This window comes from Kryptolebias marmoratus, linkage group LG22, assembly GCF_001649575.2.
Source record: "Kryptolebias marmoratus isolate JLee-2015 linkage group LG22, ASM164957v2, whole genome shotgun sequence".
Classification (NCBI taxonomy): Eukaryota; Metazoa; Chordata; class Actinopteri; order Cyprinodontiformes; family Rivulidae; genus Kryptolebias; species Kryptolebias marmoratus.
This window is the reverse complement of record NC_051451.1, coordinates 17,365,487-17,387,910: the sequence shown is the minus strand read 5'-3', so window position 1 is coordinate 17,387,910 and position 22,424 is coordinate 17,365,487. Positions and strand designations below refer to the sequence as shown.

The window sequence follows — 22,424 nt, the reverse complement described above, 5'->3', positions numbered from 1 at the left end:
ACGTGAAGGGGAGTATGCCTAAATGTGCTGACAAACAAATGGATAAATGTTAATGATTCTGATAAAATAAAGTTTGTTTTTTGACTTTGTACGATGTTCTTAATGAGGTTTATAACCCAGGTCATACCCTACATGACTCAAGAACAGCTTTAGGGTTTGTTTGGGCTCAGTGTTGAGATTTGATCTGTGTTTTAGTGCCCTCTTGTGATAAATTCTTGTTCATTCACATGTTTGCCGCCACAAAACTAAATCTTTTCTCTATTTTTTTTTTTTTTTGTAATTTACTATCCAGTTGTCTGAGTATTGTTTTGGTGAAAAAACTGAAGAAGAAAATAAAAATACAGTAATTCTTTGGGTATTTTTGAATTTTAAAACCTCAAACTATCTAGTATTAGAAAATCATCAGCTCATTTTTTGTAAAATGAAATATTTCACTGTTAATGAGAATATGCTGTTCAAATCAAAGTTGTTCGACATCCCATTTTAGACGTACAGTGAATGCAGCATGATTTCAGGAAAGAAAGTTAAAGGAGGATAAAGAAATCTACTCTGATCTGGAAGTCTAACATACGAGTCGAATCCAAGTTTGTAAACAATGTTCTGAGTCTAATATTTTAACACCACAGGCTGCCCTAAAAGAAACGGCAAGGTTCATTCTTTCAAAAGTTTCAGCTAGACTTTCACAGCCAATAAAAAAGGAAATAACCATAAAGGTTTAAGTTTAACTTTATAAATAATTATAGCCACATGTAATTTTATATAAATTCAGTTATAAACAAGCTTTAAACTGGGCCCAAATCTAAATTCTTCTTTTTGTAGTAAATTCAAGAACGCACTTTGTAGAATAAAACTCTGTTTATTTATTATCATACTTTTTGTCATTTTTTTTCTTTAATAAGCAAATAAATATCACAGTTTTTTGCCTGCAGGTGCCCCAGCCTTAGCTTGTTGACCTGACGGTTTTTCGATCATTTATTTGTGTCAGTGTCCGTTCCGCTGTAACTCCATAGAAAGGCGCTGTTGTTCAGCACACCGGACAGTTCAGTGTTGAAGGGCAGGTAAAACTTGCTGAGGAGGTTTCTGGTGGCTGGAAGCATCGGACCGAGGTTCTTGTCTTGGACCCGCCGGGTGTTAGACATGGGCCGTTTGCTGAGAGCCGCCTCCACTTGCTCTGACAGAGGACCTGTGAGGAAAAGCCAAATGTAACAAAATCAGAGGCACGCAAGCGTTTTCAAAAGTTTAGGAAGATGCTTACATGCAAATTTATGCAGATGAATTCACTTTTATGCTTCTTGGATACACACCTACACTGAGAAAATCAAAAACTGTTTTGATTGTCTTTTTGAGGTTGGCTGCGTAGTCCTCCAGTCGAAGAACTAAAAGCTGCTCCCTGTGGAAAACTGTCAGCCAGTCCAGTAAGAAGACAAAGTACATTCCCAGAGTTAGTCTCACCTGTGAATGAATAAATACATTTCTTTTAGGGAGAAAAAAAACAACAGAAACTAGTGCCAAATATACTCTCAGAAAACTTTTAACAACTGTTGACACCCGTCATTTTTTTTTAAATATACAAAAAGAGATCACAAAATACAAAGATATATGCAATGTTTTAAAAAAGCTAACATCCATCTTATGTCTGTATGCTACATGCTGCTGCTCTGCTGGACCTTGTAATAATTTTTTACTGTGGGAAACTTGAAGATGATGATGATATGTTTCAAATCAGCACCTCATGGGCAATCTTAAAATGCAAACTATATATGTATAGAATTGGTGGTAAACTAAGCAATATATGATTCAAGGAGCCTAACACAGATAAAAGGTTTTGACCTCAGTGGTTGTCCAGGGTAGACAGAGCGTATGATGGAATTATTTAGAGGAATTCAGCATGAATGAAGAGAGCAAACACCTATATTTAAACTTGTATGGTTAATTTGTGTAAACTTAAAAATCTCCTGATTATTTTAGTGTTTTTAATGTCATCCTAGCAGCCCTAAACCCATTTTTTAAATTTTGAGGAAAACCAAAAAAAATACTCGATTTATTCAGGATGCAACAACACACTAAGTCCACCAGGGGGCGACATAATACAACACCAAATGTAAAGGTAAACATTTATAAATACTTTTTTTTATTATTATTTCCAGGGGCAGCAGCTGCAGTTAATTTAAACACTTGACAGTGCAGAAGAGTTAATGGGAATGTGTTCTCCTAAGCAGTATACTGAAAAAACAACAAAAAAAAGCTGATTTCAGGCTTTTCATTGTTGTTTCTTGAGGGTCACTTTTTATGTGGACTAATCTTAAGAAGCAAATATACTTGGATGGAAGAATGTGAGCTAACCGGCATGGTGTAGAAGAGGCTGGTGTTGTAGGCGCATGAACGCAGTGATGTCTCAGAAAGGCAGGTCTGAAACAACTGGAGAGACTCTACGACCTTCTGATGGAAATCCTCTACCGACTTGTTGGCCATGGTAAAGTACAAGTAGTCAGAGTACAGCCTGCGAGCAGATTAAAGCAGGGTAAAAAGCCAGTTGGGAGGAAGAAGTTCCATTTGGTTGGCTCCTGAAGAAGGAGTTCATTAATTCTAAACAAACATGTTCTGCAACACTGATGAGTTACAGGAAAACTTGATTAGATGCAATCAAAACTGTTTGAAAACCCGAAATAGGAATTTTACAAGCAGATGTAAGAAAGGATTATTTTACCTTTCCGCTGGATTTCTGAGGATGATGATGATTTTGGCTCCAGGTTGGACTGCATGGATGAAGTCCTGAGCCAGGAAAGGAGGCTCTGAAGGCTTCAGGTCTGGATGGAGGTAGCTCCAAGCTTGATTATCCCACATAGTGGAAGCACTGGCTTCACCTGCGAATACAGACAGGCTTAAAGTAAACCTTGAGTAACAGTACACTGAAAACGCATTTTGTTTTAATTCATTTCAGTTTATTTTGCACACATTCAAATCTTTAGGTCTTTTACAAAAAAAAGTAAAACATTTATTTTAAAGTCCAGATAAATACAGCCAAATTCTGTCTAACTAGACTCCAATTTATTTAAATTTATTTCAGCTAATAAAAGCCATTGATGTTTTATTTAGGTAAAAATTATGGCAAAATACCTAAAGTTTTAATTGCAAAATCCCCCTTATGCATCTCTTGATTGTTTCTTTTTTTACATTAGTAAAATAAATAAGTGCATGCAGATCCAATTAGGTTACAGAAATAAATGTAATTCAGCTAAGAAACTCTTCACAAAGATAATTTACCATTTAAACGCTAATGTCTTCTCCAGTGCTCCTCAGGATCAGATGATATTTTTAAATGTTAAACTTTTGAATTACAAAATGAAACAGAAGAGCGAATAAAGATAAAACTGGTAATTGATGGAATTTCCTTTTACACCATAAGGCCTTTGACAAGCTTTTTTCACATCACATTATATGTTAAATAGTGTGAATGGTATTTCCCTTCACCTCCTCTTCATTCTTCAAACACTTTGGTATCTCTAAAGTGAGGGCATATAGTAAAATATTCACTGAAAACGGGACGTCTTCCTTCTCTCTGCGTGCTGAATCCAGTGCACTTTTAATCTATATTTGCATTTCATTTCTTGAATAACTGCTGGCAAAGTCTATTCTTTTGGTCCTGATGAAATGCTTCATCATTAACAGACAGGGGGCAACCTAAATATCTTGTCTCTAAACCTGACAAAATCTGTTTTTTTCCCCCCCAAACTCACAGCTGAAGAACCACAGTAGCAACACATTGTTTAGGGTCTTGCCAAAGTCAGGATCAGACTCATTCAAACTTATTTTCAAGCTACAGAAACACCAAAAGTATTAAACTGATTTGCAAAGGCTCCTAAATGGAAATTCCCAGAGCTCTAACAACTTCATCCCAATGACACTTTTAAAGTGTTACAATGAGAAACATTATATCCCAGCAGGATTTTATTCATATTTCTCATTGTTTTAGCTTGACTTCTATATTAAACTCTTACCTAGCCTTCTAAAAAACAGTCATTACACACCCACAACTCACCAGAAATTTGAAATGTCTGAATGAAATGTATTGTGTAGAAATACAGCCACCTGTTTTGTATTGCTTGACTCCAAAAGGAAAGGAGGATCTGAGTTTAGTTCAAAGTTCCTCCAAACAGAAAGCAGAATCAATAAAATGATTATTTTCATCCAAACACAACAAATACTGAAGGCACACCCACAGACATAAACACGGACTTTCACATGTGTTCACCTGTTATAATGTGGAGCGCACGCTGGTCTCCAGATGAATTTCCACTGATTCCTTCTTGGATGTTTTGAGCTGCCAAGTCAAACAGATCCAGGTAATCCTCTATGGGAAAACGCTCCTGGAAGCCTTTTTTGAAACGGATATAACCTGCACCCAAGGGTTCACCAAAATAACACTCATTATAATCTCATTTATGGATTGCTTTGCCATAAAAAATATTTCATGAACAAACCAGTCCCGTTTAAATGTTCACTCGAGACGAACCAGATGTATTTTTGGTCATCTGCATACAGCGTTTAATTCACAGCGCTTCCTGTGAGAGGATAAAAATAAAGCTCTCGATGGAGGAAAAATGCCTAGATTTTACTTGTGAAGCAGCTGCAGAAGGTTTTATGTGTTGTTAGAGCTGCTTTTCCAGCAGTTCATTTAAAAATGTTTACATTTCCTATTCTGATGTTTCTGGTTTCATGTGTTGGGGAAGTTTTCTGCCAACTGAGTGTAAAAATATAATCAAATGGAACAAAGAATCGTTGACTAAATGATAAAATTACCATATGTTCTGCAATTATTGAACTGAAAAACTCTTCAGCATTATCATGAATCCCTATCTACACGATTAGAACATAACCTTATTTGGACTGAATTTATGACGCATGTTGCAGGTATGAAGATATGAAGAACTACATTATCTAACTGCATTCATTTTCATTGGCTGTTTCAGTTTTAAAGTACAGAAGCAGTCTGTTCCTTTAAAAAAAAACTGTAGTGCAGACTTGCTTTATGGCAATAATTTGGACAATCTGGCAAATAGCTGCTCTTCTTCACTTTTTTGCTTAGAGTTAAGTCGTTATAGTGACACCACAATCACATCCATCAGATATAAACAGCTAACAATGATCTGTTTGAAGTTAAAAATACACAATCCAGGTTTAGTCATCCTTAAGAGGACTGCAGCTGCAAATCACTTTAGCACATTCCTTAGCCATGACCAGTTACTTCCTGCAGTCTCTGCTGGTTGCTTAGCAACCTCGCCGCGACCAAAAGGCTTCAGGACAGTACTCTCCACAGTCAAGAAACAGTCCGGTGCATATCGCCGTTTATCATCAATCTTTTTGCAAAAAAAAAAGCTATTAAATCCTGCAGTCCTTACCGAACCGTTTCCTGGTCCACCAGTGTGGCTCCTTCATCGTGTTGAATTTGACCTCTGGAAGCATCAGCAGTCTGTTGAACAAGTCTGTTGTGCCACACTTTGGTTGGCCGATGATGTAGAAGTACGGCAAGCAGCGCAGTCGGAACAGCTTGCCATCCCTGTGCCACATGTGCCGGGGGAAGTTGGTTCTCATGTGGTCACAGACATTCTTGAAGCTCTTTGAGCGCAGACTGAAGCGGTTGTGTTGGTATGGGTCTGAGCTGACTTCACTCGAGATCTCCTCATACCAGCATGGGCTCTTGACGTTGGGCAAGAAGTGGCGAGGAATTACTGAGAACAACTGGAGAACAAACTAAAATTAGACAAAATAACTGACAGCTACAGGGTGAAATCATACCGGAAAATCTTATTTTGCTGTTATGCCGTAGTCACCCTTACGAATTGTCCTCAGTTCATGTCATGTATGCTGTATGTCAAATATGAGTCATTTTAAGGCAAAAAAGCACCAAAACATCCTTACTTTATAATTTAGGATCACATTACAGGATTTTGCAGCTTTGCTACTGATGCTTCATCACCTCTTTGGCCTTTTTGTTTTTCAGCAGGAAACTCCCATGTCTGATGTGCACCATTAATTGGTATTTAAAGTAATGACTCACATATGTTGCAACATGTGCCACTCCAACTTTACTAAGTCAAGTGTTTGTGCACTTTCTAAAAGTGTTGCCAAGGTATAACGGGAACCACAGCAGAACTGCATCTGCACATGATAATAGCAGTTAGCACAGACAAGCGTTTAGTAATACGTAGTGAGAGGGTTACTTTCAAATACCTGGCCATTGTGAGCTTTGCCAAGTTGGTAAAATTATCATTTTATGGTGAGGCTGCAGCTTATTTATATAATTCACTTTTACCAACAAACATATAAAGAAAAGTGGTGTCATTCATGTCCATTTCCAAGACTGGACTGATTTTGTATTCAATGTAAGCATAACAGGATAGGTGAACTTTGATATAAGTTTTTTTTCTTCTTTTACTCAGCTAAACCAAGCAAAATGACTCACATGAGGATCTGTGTCAATAATGTCCTTTTTATCGGGTATCTTCCTGGGTTGTTTGAAGCTGGTCATGTTCATCAGCATTTTCAGGTCTATAAAAATGTTTTCAGTAGAAACTTCAGTTGTGCCCGTGCCCGTCCTGATGTCCATGGGTCTGAACTGATAAGGCAAGGCAGTGAGCGACAGTCCCTTCCTGTCCCACATCAGGACATATGAAGCCATAATGAGGAACATCAGTGTCAGGCCCATAAGGAAGCTGACCAGTTTGACTTTTGAGATGCACCTCAAGTTGAAGAAAACCAGGGGAAAGCCCTTGGTGTTCAGAGTTTCGGGCGTGTTTGCATGTCGGAAGTCCAAAAACGTCCTGACAGACCTTTTCCCATAGTGCTCAGCCAGGGGCAAACTGTGGAAGCTGTGACTGTGCCCCTCTTGTGGACTGCAGTCTTTTAGAGACATGCTGACATCGAAGCAGGGCAGGCATGTAGAAAGAGATGCCAGGAAATGATTCTCTTAAAAATGTCCAGTTTCCATATGTTGGATGATGCTGAACCTAATTTGTCTTCATGTTATTCATGTTCCCCACCCTTCAGCAGCACCTCCTGTAAAACAGAAACAGGTGTTAGCTAATGCCACATGGTTTTTCATCCAACGTGCAGCAGTAAAGCTTCCTTTTGAAGTATTTCAACCAACTCCCTAAACCACACAAAGGGGAGTTGAGTATTTTTAATGCTGGGGTATCTGACAGAGCTTTATTCTTAGTCTGATGGATCAATACGGTATTTTAAGTGATACATTTTTCTAACAGGACCCGGCCCTATAATGTTTGAGGTTACCTGAAGAGTGTGTGTGGTCTGCTATAAAAAGCACGGCACATGCAAAGACCGGCTCGATGGAAAGGCTTGCAAGGTCAGAATAATAGTTACTCTGCAATTCAAAGCTAAAAACACATGATTATTCACTCCAGAATCAAAACCTACCGAGAACCTTACTTACCTAACCTGAACATTTTATTCAAGGTTTTTCACAAAGAGGAGTTAGATATTGATTCAGGTGGGCACCAGAGTGACAGCTGCTTGCATTTTGTTTTCTTTTCTCACCACTCGCCGTGATTATTTATTGGGGTGCCGTGCTAAAATAAAATCCCTGCCAACGAACTGCAAAATGTTATTACATTTTTGTTGTTGTTTTAGAAATCTGAAGTCAAGAATAACTAATCATGTTTCCTTATAGCAGAACTGTGCCTGGTAAAATAACTACATGGAGCCTCTTCTTTCTATACTTGCATCATTAATGTAAAATAAAAGGCACTTCATTGACAGTAATTGTCTCAGAGAAAGTATTTGAATCTGAAAAATAAATTTCAAAACTACTGCTTCGCTCTAACGAAATGAAAGAGGGATGTAAAGTGTTAGAGCCATTGTCTATATTTGCTATCTACTATCAACATAATCTATAAGATTTTAATTTAACGCTTTCATTTACATCTGTACATGGGAATGTTTTTTTATGCTTGCAACCCTCTTATCTATTTTTATGGTGAACAATACTACGGTTATACAGTGTGCCTTCATGCTGATTTGATTAGGAAGTCCACAAAGGTCCTCTCACACACTTGTGAATTTCATTACAGACAGCTATGAGCCCTCCCAGATTTATAAGGAATGTTTCAAAAGCCTGCGTGGACAGCTGCTGAGCTTGCAGAGGAACTTATTTTTGATCCCAGTAAAGAAACTAAAAAGCTCCCTTGATGTAATATCAGTGGAGTAAAGTGTCCCTTTGAAAATGCTATTGACAGCAACTCACAAAAAAAGATATCAAGTTATTAGTGTGTAGTTCAGCCTCTGATTCGGCTCATATTTCCTATAATATGTTTTTTTTTTATTGTGAAATATAGAGCGCTTTAGTCTTTTTTTTTTTGTCTTCATGTATCTTTAGTGTGTTTTCCAATCTGTTCTTGATATAACTTGATATAATATACTATCACTGTTAATGGTTAATGTCTGGTTTGGTTTGGATAAAAGACTGATTTGAAAATGTAACAAAGCATAAAGAAGGACGTCAGAGTCAAATGTAAAGCACAGTGTGGAGAGATGAAGCACAAAAGATGAAAAATTTAAAAAAAATTGACCAAAGCCCAAATTTAAACCCATCTAGTTTAAACAAATGATCTAATGCAGGAAGCATAAACAAGAAGGAACTGACCAAGGTGACATGCCATCATCAAAATCCTGAGTCAAAATCAAACCCATCACCTCTCTGCATTTGATGCCTTTGTTGCTCTAAATACCCAGAATGTATGAGGTTTACAAAAAATATTCATTATAGCAAAGTGTTGTTAGCACCACATATTTGTGAGGTAAACTAAAACTTGCACTTTCAAAGGTGTTTGTTTTTCTCTAAAGACATTGCATTTGTGGAAGTTTTGAGCCTTTATTTACATTGTGAATCAACATTTTTCAAGTTTTGTTGTGAGGTTTTTGGCAAAATGCACTTGTTAGGTAATGCAACACAACTTCAACAAACTGTGAACCTTAAGCTGTACACTGTGATTAAAGCATATATTTAAAATGTTAAACGCTGCCATTTGCATTGTTTGTGAAGCCGAAAGGCTCTGACAAAGTATCAGTACATAGCACTGTTGGAGTGAGAACAGGCTGCAAAGTCACTACATTGTAAACTGTTGCTGTTACTATTCTACTACACTATGAAAACTGTTTTTATGCAGTGGTGCTAACATTTGTGTGTCATTCTGCATTATAGTCAGTGTTTTTTTACAGCCGGACAACATTTTGCTGCAAAAATGATAAAAAAAAAAACAACTCTTTTTAGCTATTAAAATTTATGTTTGGAGTAAAATTTTGATCTACAGTAGTTTTAGTTTGTTTGTATTCATAAAACATTGTTTAAGTTTGTGCAGGAAAGCTTTTAACAAAATGAATATTATTTTCTTTTCTTCTAAAAAGTACTTTTTTTTGCTAAATCCTCACGCTGACATAGCTCAAATGATAATACTGGTCCAATGTTGAGTTTTTCTATGCCTGGTTCACAAAGTTCACAGGACAAAGAGCGCATGGCTGAAGGTGTTTCTTGTTGAACTGGAACCAGAAAAAAACTAATCTGATGGTTGTTGAAATTCTCATTTGCTGGACAAATATTTCCACTTTGAGTTGGTCATATTTCTGCAAATTTGGAAACTCTGAACTTTTTCTATCTTTTATTGAGTCCATGACCTTGGCTTAAATTTCATCATTTTTTATTAGCAAAAATAGGAATTTCAAATTAGAAACAGCTTCACAAACAGCCTTTTACAGTTTGAATATTACTGATAAGATTTCCATGGCCGTATCCTAAAGTTAAAAACAACTTTTCACAAGATATCCAAATGCATTTCATGATTAAATATGTTGATTTTATTTATCCAAAACAGATGAAATTGTGTTATTTTATTCACTTGTGTATTTTAATAAATCAGGAATCTATTTCATTGAAAAATGAACCTGACATGATAAGATGGATGGATGGATGGATAGATAGATAGATAGATAGATAGATAGATAGATAGATAGATAGATAGATAGATAGATAGATAGATAGATAGATAGATAGATAGATAGATAGATAGATAGATAGATAGATAGATAGATAGATAGATAGATAGATAGATAGATAGATAGATAGATAGAACATTATTTTTTACTTTTTTTTCTGCTTTCTCCTTTGTATTTATTTCAGACAGGACTACACAACATACAGGATTGAATGTTTCAGTCAGCCTATTACCGTTGTGTACAACTTGTATTACGATGTGAACACACCAACTAGTGAATATATTTCTTGTCAATTTATATTCTAAACAATTTGAATCACTTTAATTAGTTCCTACAGTGAGGGAATGTATCATCTGAGAAGAATGGATGCAAATGTTTGCCCTAATCCCCACAGTCTGCTGGGACTTATAACAGGGTTTTTTTTTCTAACGTTGGATAAATAATTGAGTTTCACAAACTTTCAAAAAATACTTTTCATTGAAACAGCACGGAGAGCAACATATCAGTAGCTTGTGGCTGAAAAATGCATAAATGATAAAGCTCATTATTTTTAATCAACGCCAGATGTACAGACTTCACATTTCTGTGTCAAATTTGGGATTCGACCAATTAAATTGGTGCTACAGAACAACAATATTACAGCCAAATTGTCAGAGTATGCTGTATTTTTTTGTATCTACGTGGTTTATTGCAACTTGATAGCATTACAAAGATTAGCTAAATTTACATTCAAATGCTTGTTTGCTGGAAAATATCTGTTTCATGTGTTGATTGGTTGTATTGATAAAGAAAATGACAATGAAAGGGAGCCTAAAGTACTGCAAATATGCAAATTAACAATATGCAACAAATGGACACAAGCAATCTCATTAGCCACTAATTGACTTGTGCCTTGAATCCACAATAATATACATAATATCAATCAGACACATTTCATGCAGAAAAGACACCAGCAGAGCAGTAAATTATCAGGATTCCCCCTTTACCCCTCCACAGACAGAAATGCTGCATGTCAAATATAGATGTACAGCTTCATTTTGCATTACCCTTATGAATTTTTGGAAAAAATTAATATTCTGTGAGTGGAAAATCCTCTCAAGAGAGGATCTTTATCAAATAAAAAAGGAGAGAATTAGTTTCAAGAGCCAGCATGCTCTGCACACACATATCCCTGCTTCTCTTGAAGCATGTTTTAATAATATCTTCATGTTTATAACTGTGTAAGCTCATCCTGAGCTTCAGCAGTACACCCTGTGACTGAAGCTTGGCTAAATCCCAGCACTGGGAAATGAGAGGCGCGAGAAAAAAACTGACACCACAAAAGGAAGTAAGACAGCCCTGATAGAGACAAACAAAGACAAACGAGACACCAAACTGGGGTAATAATAACGCCTGTTCTGTGTGGGCAAACAATAAATCAAAAGTCAAAGCAATATGGAGGAAAGAAAAACAACAACATTTCTTGCGGGGATCAGGTTTCTTTTTCTCAGCGCGATGGTGGATGTAATATTCACAGGAAATCCAAAAGTGCCCTGAGAGAAAAAACAGCTCAGGAAACTGCCTTCGTTCACGGACCTGTCCTCCCTTTCCTTTTTACTTCCCACTTCCCAAGAGGAAATTTTCCGTCTGGGGGGGTGCGAAAAGCACAGTTTAAACAAAAGAGACACATGCTTTAGGTAAGAGAATATTTAAAAAACATTTATAACTCCAGCCCACATGACATCTGGAGTGCAGATATGGAAGGCACATATTGCCTTAATGAATCCATATCAGTGGAGACATCTGAATGACATTCAAATGATCACAGATACTCTTTCTTAAAGTAGCAATGTGACATTAAAACATTATCTTCTGTGCAACATGTGCTAAAGAGACAAAATAGAAAGGGCTAAAGACATAGAGCTGATTTAAGTGGACAGTCCAACTTGCCCAATGCAACTGAGTATTTGTTAATTTAACCTTTTGTTTTCCTCACTGAACCCTAACAGACTAGCCATCTTTCATGATTGTTTTTTATCTTAAAAAAACAATCATGATAAGACGGAATAAGCGTGGAAAGTACCTCAGATCAAAATCAGGCCTGTTCCAAATCAAACCATCCACTGAAACACCAACATTCTGTGTAATGAGAAAGTATCCTCTTGCAATGTCAATAATTTTATGCTTTTGGGTTTCCTAGCATGCAGAAAAAAATTGGATATTGGGAGTGAAAGAAGTATGTTAGCCTCCTCGATTTAGCGCCTACAAACAGAAGCTACTTCAACACCTTGATGGTGTTTTAGTTGTAGGAGGACAACAAATAATATTTCAGTAAATCTTACAGTTTTGAGGGCTTATTTCCCACCTATTTCAGACTCTAATCCCATGAAAAACATAGAGCCTTGTGCTTCTCAGGGTTCAGTTTTATACGTATGTATATGATGCTGGCACCCTTCAAAACCTCTTTAAAAATTTCAAGTTAAACTTTTTTTCTAAACACAGCATGAGTCTTCTGAGTCTTTTAACACAGAATCATACAGTATATTAACATGTAAAGTAATTCATCATGAGGATAATGAAGACTTCTGTGATGGCACTGAACAGTTCTTGGAAACATGACATACAGTTAAAACTAAGGAAATGAAACCAACATTATCTCAGTACTTTGCAGTTTTTCTAGTTAAGGACAGTTTTCATAATTTCTTTAAAAAACTGTTCAGGTTTCACGCTTGTGAGATCAGCTGACAGGCTCATGTTTCTGCCTATATGAATGAAGTAAAACTTAGCAAGTCAGTTGATAAAATATTTATTGCATAATAAGTTGCATATTAAATCTAAGCCGCCTCAGATGTTGTTGTTTTTTCTGCAGATTTATCAAATTCTCACACTGAAAACTTGTAAAACAGGTTGAGAAAAGTAAGGCTCAGGCTTTGGTTAGCAACAACCGTCTATTCTGAAACAAACGCATGTCACGTCATGAGCTGTGACCTCATCTGCAGCAGCAGAATGAGCTGATGACAGACACCTGACCACAAAAAATAACAAAAACTTATCAGTTTGGTTCAAGCAACTCTGTTTTTTTTTTATTGTGTGACTGTATGCAGCTCTAAATCCTTTTTGCAAACAGTGCTGCTACAAGACTTGTAGCAGCAGGTCTGCGCTGTTGGTTAACACCAGTATGAGAGCTAAAATGTGAACTGCCTGACAAGGAAGCCTATTGTTCAAGATACTTTTTACATTTTCTTTTCAATTTTATATGTTGATTAATATGTTGTATGAACCCAATAATTAGGTCTTTTAATATTACCTTTTATATAACTTGGAAAACTGTCTGATTCCATATTGCATTCCTTTCAATCATATTATTCACACTGGATCAAAGGCTATATGCAGTTAATTGTAGAAGCACTTTCAGTTTAAGCAATTTGGAGAAAGATGTTTAATTATGCAGCTTCAAATTAAAATAAAGTGGATTTTAGATGAACGTCAGACTGTCCTTGGTTTTTAAAATAATCTGTAACGGCCTGAGTACTAATGCTCAGTAGGAGGAAGAAAAAATTCACCTAAGCCGTGCAGTAAACCAAACAAACACCCACAAGGAATCCCCTAACATGGAGCTGAACTCCTCACATTCTGATATGATTTAGATTTACAGCCTACTGGCTGATTTTGTGTTTGTAAAACTGCGGATTTGTAATTTAGGTAATTTAGGTTGTCATATAACCTGTTCCTGCGTGAAATATTAATAAGCAAAAGAGTTATTTCGTTTTAAGAATATTATATGCAGATAAAGTGATGAAAACAAATACAATCCTAGTGAGGAAATCACTCATTGGGCAAACAGTAGACCCCAACAGCGTGAGAGGGGAGAGATACAGATCAAACTTTCACAACCTTGAAAAATTCTTTGTAAAATAGCTTTCTTATCTGAAATCTAACAGAGCCGCAGTAAGGTTTGTTGTCATCTTAGATTAAAAATTACAGCCTCTTGAAAGCTCTGACATGTTGCCAAAACACTTCAGCATCACGCAGGCCTCCCACATTCCTAAATGTAACAAATGTTCTTTCAGATAATCAGTTTTTTTTTTCCTTTTGTGGTGGACCCCCAGAGTTCAGTCTAAACAGTTTGATTTGGTAAAACTTCTTCTCTCTCCTCTCTCATACCTCTGCCATTACATAAGCTTTTGAATAGTAGGTCCTGCCAAAAGAAGCATGGCTTTGACATCTCATCAGCCTAGATGTTTTTTTTTCCACAAATTCTGTAAGGAAATTGAAAATCTCTCCACCATCAGACCAGGAGGGCTGCAGTGCTGGGTGCAGCAGCCATTGGGCGGTTTAACATGGGTGTGCACAGACTTATGAAGTGTTTAACTTTTAAAGCTGTCTCAATCTCCTCTTTCAAGTGACAGCAACTACAAATGTCAGCTTCAGTGATTTGAGAGGTGCACAGAAAATCCGAAGAAGCAGATTTGTCAAAAGGTCACCTGCCTACCTGTCAGGACATCAGCTTTGTGCTGCATGCAGAGCAACAACATCGGCAAACATGCCGGAAAGAGAAAGAAAGTGACCTAAATGTCAAGTAGAAACAGTACACACAAACAGATTTTACTCAAGACTTCAAACTTGAGCAAGATGACGGGAAAACAACACTCACACTCACTCGCCTTGTTGGTTTGGGTCAGACACAGGTTCAACAATTCGGCAAACGTAGCCAATGCCTGTGGCCCAAACATACCAGGGGCTCCATAAAATGTCTGATAAACTCACAACATCGATGTTATTATTTTAAGTGTTGGTTTTATTAATTTATATATATAGAATGTAAAAAGATTAGATTGTGGTTTGATATTATGTTTCAACAGCCTGCCAAAAGGTATATATACTAGCAAAATAGTTTATGAACCACAGAAAATAATCCTTAGTTGCAAATCTACAACTGATTACATTTTGGAGAGAACAAGATTCAAGCTGGCCACCACAGCTAATCAACCCTGGCAAACACAAAAAATGGCTACAACTCCGTTGTACAGATACTAAGCAACATTTTGTGTGGTAGTAGCTGAGACTCCTCTCCATCAAAATACTTTGAGCGCAGACAGATCACACAAGATTTTTGTTCAGTACTTTGACAAGAAGGCAGATGATACGCATTTCCTCAAGGTATGCTAGTTTCATTACCAAGAAACTGAGTGAAAGTCATAGTTATATGTAAAAAAAACATATGAATGCAAGGTAATTAATGGTAAGTTAGAGTATAGCTCTGGCCAAGAAAGAGTTATGTGATGGAAAAAATAATTTATACATCTGTCCCCTCGGAGGCCAAAACCTAGTGACCTCCTTTCTGTGATGACACAGAAGTCACCAGGGTTGTATGGCATCGTTTGGTATCGCCCTTTCTTATGACCTAAATGCCTTCTCACCACTGTTTATCTTTGGTTGCTCTTAGGGCAAATTGTTTTTTACGATCAGCACAAGATCTGCTGGCAGCAGGTTTATCAAATGCGAAACGTTAATGTCCGTTAGATAAACATGAGGTCATACAAATCCCAGCTGTATATAACGGGGTCCGAGACACAACCTTGGTGCACAAAGTTTGTGGCCGAGAACGAGCACTGTTCTGTGTTACACCTTTGTGCCTAGCAATATTGCAATAAACAGTACTTGACGACCATTTTACAAAGTGCCTCGTCTCTCATAACATATTTCTGTCCTTGTTAAATAAAGATTTCCACAACACTAGTTTCATTACCAATAAACTGAGTGAAAGTCATAGTTATATGTTAAAAAAACATATGTATACAAGGTAATTAATGGTAAATTAGAGTATAGCTATGACCAAGAAAGAGTTAAAAACAAAAAAAAGGCAAATCTATATATATCCTTCTCATAACTGAAGTACCACAAACTGCAAACATCCACAACAAAAGATTATGAGAAGTAAGACCTTACTGTTCCTGTAAAGACATGACTAGACAGAGATTTTGACAACAATGACGCAAACAACAATAAGCTCCAAGTAGGTCTTAAATGAATAAGGGCTGAAAAATAAAGACAAAGATGGAAGTCGGGGGGCCCCTGTGCCTGTGTTTGGCTTTGAGCCCCCACCCCGCCCCCCAAAAGTACATGTGTGTGAAAAGCCATACAATAAAAGGATTTTACAAAAGAATGACTCTAATTAGACGCTAACCAGGAAACAGCTGTACAACAAATAGAAAATTAATTAGTGGACAAGCGTTTAACTTGGTGAGCGTGTGCCCAAATGTTTACAGTTTGTCCTTGACTCATAACAAAAAGAGCTGTTTGTGTATAAGACTCTGGTCGTCCTACCCTGAGAAATGTCTCAGGGATATTTTGCAGCTGTTCGGCGCAGAAGATGAATTTGACCAGTGGAACATTTATGCATTGCAAAATCTCTTGTGAGACATTCATTTTGGCCATTGGGAGTATCTGTTTGCAGGGTTTTGATTGAGCAATGGTCCTATCCAAACATCTCAGTTCAGTGTTGGAGTTAAAGGAACTGTCAGTTCATAAATATACAAAAAATACAACTAAATGGAAAAAAAAACTGTAAAACAACAATAATCATAAGGGTACTAAACTTTTGTCTCAGACAGTTTAATAAAAAAAATCATTCAGCTACGAATAAATGGTGTTTTTTATAAATGAGAAATAAATGTACTCACGTTGGATTTGAGTCAGTTTAGTCCAGCTGCTCGTGAGCAAATAACCCGGACACCATCAGCTCCGGAAGTCAAACCGAGTCCAGGCGTGCGTGGAGAACCAGTCGGTGTCTCCGTGTTTGAGGTGACAAACGCAGACTACGTTAGGTGGTGGAAACGTCTCCATCGGACTGAGAGCTCCTCTGCGCGCAACAGGGAGGAGGCGAAGGAAGGGAGGGAGGCGCGGGCATGTCGGAGCGGCGTAGGACGCACCACCAGCAGACCCAGGATGATCGACACTTTAAAACTGCAACTAGTTTAACAAAAGGGCTTTAATATATATAAATATATATATATAAATGTAACAGCAAACAAGTAAATTCTTGCTGCTTCCGGTAACTTTAAGAGTAATTTTGGTCGCCAAAGGAAGAACGATGACGCTCAGAAATTGGAACCCCCAGATAGAAATTAAAGACTACATATCACCCATCGCCTTCCACGCCAGAGTTTTAAACTAAGATCATCATATGGAGCTGCAGCTGTTATGCTCAGAGTATGAGTATGTATGACTCTCAGCTACTACCACTTTAAACTTACCTATAGTTATAGTCATTTTTGTGTTCGCCAAGGCTCAGGCAGCCATCTTGTATTGAGTTACCTCCAAGAGTTAATTAGTCGTAGATGTCCATCAGATGATTACTTTATGAAATTCTCATCAAAGTCGGAAATTTATTCCTGAAATTTATTAGATATTTTGCTAACAGACAGACATCGTAGGCTCCAACGACCAATGGGAAAATTAAGCAAAACGATCATGAAATATGTAGTATTCAGTATGTGTTCGGGATGAATTTCCATGTCAAATTTGAGTTATAGCCATTTTTGTGTTTACTAAATTCAGTTGGCTGTAGTGGCCAAATTAAATTAGTTTGACGACAAAAGTTAATCAGTTGTAGAAGTAAACCCAGCTATTAATTTTTAAGAGTTTCATTAAAATGGATCTGGTGGTTCATGAGATATTTTGCTAACAGACAGTCAGGATTTAATCCAATATTTAATGGCAAAGTTTTGGACAAAGATCGTGTGCAGCCAGTTGGTGTTTGAAGCACGTGTTGTAATGAGTCTCAGCTACTACTGCACCTAATTGTAGCTGAATATTTGTAAAACTGACCTTTGTGTTTCCTTAGGTCAGTTAGCTGTGGTGGCCATCTTTAATTGGGTTGACTGACTCAAAACGTAAATCAATTGCAGATGTGCTTCCAGTGAATATTTTCTGAGCATGTCATCAAAATCTGTCCCATGGTTCATGAGATTTTTTTTCTTACACTACAGACAAATGAGGACACAGACGCAGGAAAAACATATATATATATATATATATATATATATATATATATATATATATATATATATATATATATATATAAATAACTCCCTTCTTTTGCCTTTTGGCAGTAGGTGAAAACGTCATAAAAGCACCTCTTTGATACAACAGAGAAACACAAGCCTACTGTTGCTCCAAGGTCTTTCCAAAACCTTTACCTCTGGTGAGCTGGTTTCATTACCTGATTTCACTTTGATGAGTAGACCGGCTCCAAAAACACACAGCTTCACTTTAATTTTAATGAAAAAAAATGCACATTTTTTATTTAACCAGGATGAAAAGAAACTGAAACAAACTCTGATGACTGACTGATTTGGAGAATCTTATCTAACCTTCAAAAGTGTGACATCCATAAAATATTCATGTATAATTTTCTAACTGTTCTCCAGACTTTAAAGGGAGAACCGGTACTTCCAGCCATCTGATTTATTGTGCTATCAAGAGCAACTTTACTTTTAATTGAAACTGGAACAGTCGTCCTTGTGTGGGATGCCTCGTGACATTTCTTGTCATGACTCATCCTGTGTGCGTGAGTTTCAGGGGAAGTATTATATAAAAAAAAAAAACACAAGCTCTACAAACACTCAACTCCAGATCCATGCATGTAGGCTAATGGAGCTCATCGCTTTGTTTCGAAAGTGCAGCACACATAATTGATGTATTTCTTTAAGTTGAAAACATGGACATTTTGAGTAGAGGCATTAATTTAAAAGAAAACCTCAAAGGATACGCTTTTAAAAATACATCACAAAATACAAAACCTTTAAAAATGTACTTTTCTAGTTAGCCTTATTGGCTTAGATTGATTTGAGCAAGAGAAAAAAAAAACTTTACTGTGAGGAAATGAAAACCTCACAGTAGAGGCTTCTCAACTCAGTGACACATTTCTTTTTCTGTACAGGGGGGGAAATTAATTTGCGTGTGAGAAGCCAACTCCTTCAACGTTTGTCGTGACATCTGTTTCTTGGAGGAAATAAACAGAGAAATAAAAAAAAACATGTAAGAGGTGAAAATAAATGGCGAGGGTCGCCACGATGTTCATCTTTTGAGCTCCAACCAGTTGGAACTTTAGAGAGGCAAAATGGCTCATTTCTGACAAGTGAAAGAGCCTCCGCTGGGAAACTGATGCTGCTAAAAGAAGATAAAGTCACATTTGAATAAACTGCCTCCCCTTCAGAGCATATCTGTATGCTCGAGAGCACGAGTATAATTGCTGTTAATTCTTGTGAAATTGATTGTGATTATTCACATCTCAGGGAGATGAATAAGCTGTGTCTGACTGAAGTTTATCAGATTACCCGCACACACTGAAAGTCAGTTCTGATCCGTCTGAATGCATTCCTGATGTTATCACTTTTTGACGAATGGGGTTAATGTTAAATCAGACACAGTACAAGTGTTGCTCTTCATAAGCGCCACTTTGCTCCAGAGTGAAATATCCAAACAAACACTAAATCCAAAGACAGTGAACGCTGGTCTGTTTGGTGAAAAAATAAACCAAATTGTTCTCTCTCCAAATAAATAACCTGTAAATAATTGACATCACATCTCACATGACATAAGATATTGTTTATAAGACCCAAAAATCCTGATGTAAACTTGAAATCTTTGATAACTAAAGTAAATAAACGGGGACCCGCCAACATGAGAGAAAACCAGATGATCTCAGACTAAACTGAAGAAAGCCAGGACTATAGAAGTTCTGAGGAGGGTGATTGCTGAATGAAAGCAGGTGAAGTGACTACAGATGAAAACCAGGTGTGAGTGGAGCTGAAAGCAAATGCCACGAAAAGAGATCTATGGGCCAAAATGCAAAAGCAGCACAATGAAACTTTAGAAAACCAAACTGCATAAAAACTGAAAACACACACAGAAAAAAAAAACCTACCATCATGACGCTTAACACAAATTTTAGTGTAATTTTTCAATGGGTGTCAGTTTTCACCTGAAGTTCTTTGATGTCTGACAAACGGTGATAACACAGACAGCTGGACATATGAGCTGATACTCTGTTGGGTCTCTTCACCATGGCAATGCAGAAAAAAGGAGGTGAAGCGTGCTGCAGCCTGTCTTTCTTCAGTGCCTTTATTGAAGTGGGATTTGCATAACAAAAGTGCATTGGACATCCTAAACAAATAGAAATCTATGGCTTTTTAAGTTCTGAACCTTGGTTTGAATTATATACTCACTGCTAAACCCCTAAACTGGGGTTTGCCGGGAATTCATATCTACAGCTGTGAGGAGAAGCAGATGCAACAGAGGGAAAGGCAGGTGTTGAAAACAGTAAAAGTAGGATAACAGGTTGCATGGAATAAAAAAAAAAGTCAGCTCCAGATTGCGATCACATGGAGACCTTTCTGTGTCTCCTTCTGTTTATGAGCTCTTTATAACACCATGTCCATCACATCTGGAGCCTGAGGAAAGATGTAAACTGAAAACTCTGTGGTTAGAAAGAGACATGGCATGCTCACAGTCTGCATGAAAAACAGCTTTAAGCCAAGGACATAATAAATTGTGCCATGAAAACGATATAAAGGAGGATTTAAAAGACTGTCCTTCCCAAAAGGTGAAACAGTCACCTCTCGTGACTCTGCGGTGTCTAGTTCTGGTTTTCAGAGGTCACTATCCCTGCTTCAGTCCACCTCATTCAAATGAATGAATTGCTTCTTCAGCATGTTACCAAATAGTGAAGCCTGTTCCATTGATTTAAATCAGCTCTGTTGAAGCAGGAAAACATATTTAAAAATGCAGCGTACTGGTCTCGGAGCACCCAAGCTGGACCTGAACATTGTTCCCAAAACCTTCTGGTGGAACTAATAGTGATATGTCATAAAGGATGTGAGGATACCCATGTGACCCCGAAGCAGCTTGTTCTGACATTTGAGAAAGGAAAAAAAAAAGATGTTAGGCATAAATGTTCTTTGTGGGGATCTGGAACAGATGTTTAGACAGGAAACGGGCAGAAGAAACCCAAGATGGAGTAGGTGGAAAGAAATAATCTGGAAGCCATGGGATGTCCGTGTTTCTTTTCACTTTTAATATGATGAAGGATCTGTCATTGTTTTAAAGTTGCTTCCAGCTTTTTGGACTTTGACTTTTATACAGGCTGTATTTAAGAACTCTCTGTCCTCCCCTGTGTTATTAACACTGACTACTTGTGAAGGCATCAGATGAGTCAAACAACACCAACTGTAGAAAGCTGGGGAAAGCTATGTCATGAAGAGGAATTTTCACCAAATACTTAGTCACTTTGTGGTCTTTTTTTCATCAGAAACACAAAGAATTTGCCAAAAAATATATGTTTTTAATAATTTATACTCACCAAAACTCACTATACAGGTCTTTTAATGCAAGATATAAGAAATCGACTTCATTTTATATCACAATAGGATCACCAGAGTTTTTGAAAATGTAAAGATACAAAGCTGAAAGAAGTATGAGAGTCTTAAAGAAGTGATGTTAGGGAGCTTTCACTTCAGTTAAATCTTTAAGTTGACCCAAGCATCTGGAAACCCCCTTCATTTCATACACTGATTCAAACTTCTTCCTTGGAAAATCTGCTTTATCCCAACTTTCAGCCCCTGTGCCAATGGTTGTGTAATCATCTGTGTGTCTGTACTGGCCTGTATGCAAAGATCAGAATGCATGAACTCAAAAAGACTTGTGAAAGAAACGGAAATATGGACCAGACAAGTCAAAATGGCATGACCTGCCAGAAATTAATTGAAGACATCATTCACGGTTCAGGGCACTCACTTCTCCAGAATCAATCATTCCACAAAACCCAAACTGGGAAACTCTCCAAACTGGCTCATCCTCAAGTCTCACTTTAAATCACATTCACTCTAACCACTTATGCCCATTTACATGTCCCCTAAAAAAAACATTTTAACTTTTGTTCCAAAATTACTTTGTCAAAATTGTGATGGACAAAAAATAAATAAATCAATCAGGTATGGGGGCAAAGCCAGTCTGAAGAAGACTTTCTCCCACTGCAACTGCCTCAAGACAAAATTAAGTCTAAATAGGTATTTTTGCTAGGGCTGGAAACTATGATTTAATTATTAAAAAAAAGAAAAAGAGTACGCTTATTTTCTTTTAACACATGGAATTTTTGTTTCAGTGCGCTTTTTTTTTTCTTTTTTTTTTTTCCTTTTTTGTATGCTAACAGCTGGAGATGACAGACTGCGGGGAAACAGGAAGGAGCATTTGCACTGAGAAACATTCACCATTCATCTCAAACACTGTGGAATTCTGGCTAATTTGTGTTGTAGCTGGAAGGATTTAAAGTTTAACAGCTGCTGTTCTAATTAAATGTAATTTTTCTGTCGAAGGTGAAAGACCCAAAGATAAAGCAGATTATCAGTCAGATCTGAGCCTCCATACAATTTTTAAAC

The 22,424-nt window shown here is 37.2% G+C and overlaps 1 protein-coding gene across 1 annotated transcript; it reads right to left on the bottom strand.

Moving 5' to 3' along the window:
- Positions 1–309: 309 nt before the first annotated feature.
- LOC108243020 (carbohydrate sulfotransferase 15) lies at positions 310–16,871 on the bottom strand. The gene is made up of 8 exons (XM_017428197.3): positions 16,668–16,871; positions 6,464–7,056; positions 5,400–5,739; positions 4,253–4,396; positions 2,708–2,864; positions 2,344–2,500; positions 1,305–1,452; positions 310–1,183 (listed from the first exon to the last, which is right to left on the bottom strand). Exons 2-8 carry the CDS (start codon positions 6,911–6,913, stop codon positions 969–971), a joined length of 1,611 nt encoding a protein of 536 aa, XP_017283686.1. The 5' UTR covers positions 6,914–7,056; positions 16,668–16,871; the 3' UTR covers positions 310–968.
- Positions 16,872–22,424: the final 5,553 nt, after the last annotated feature.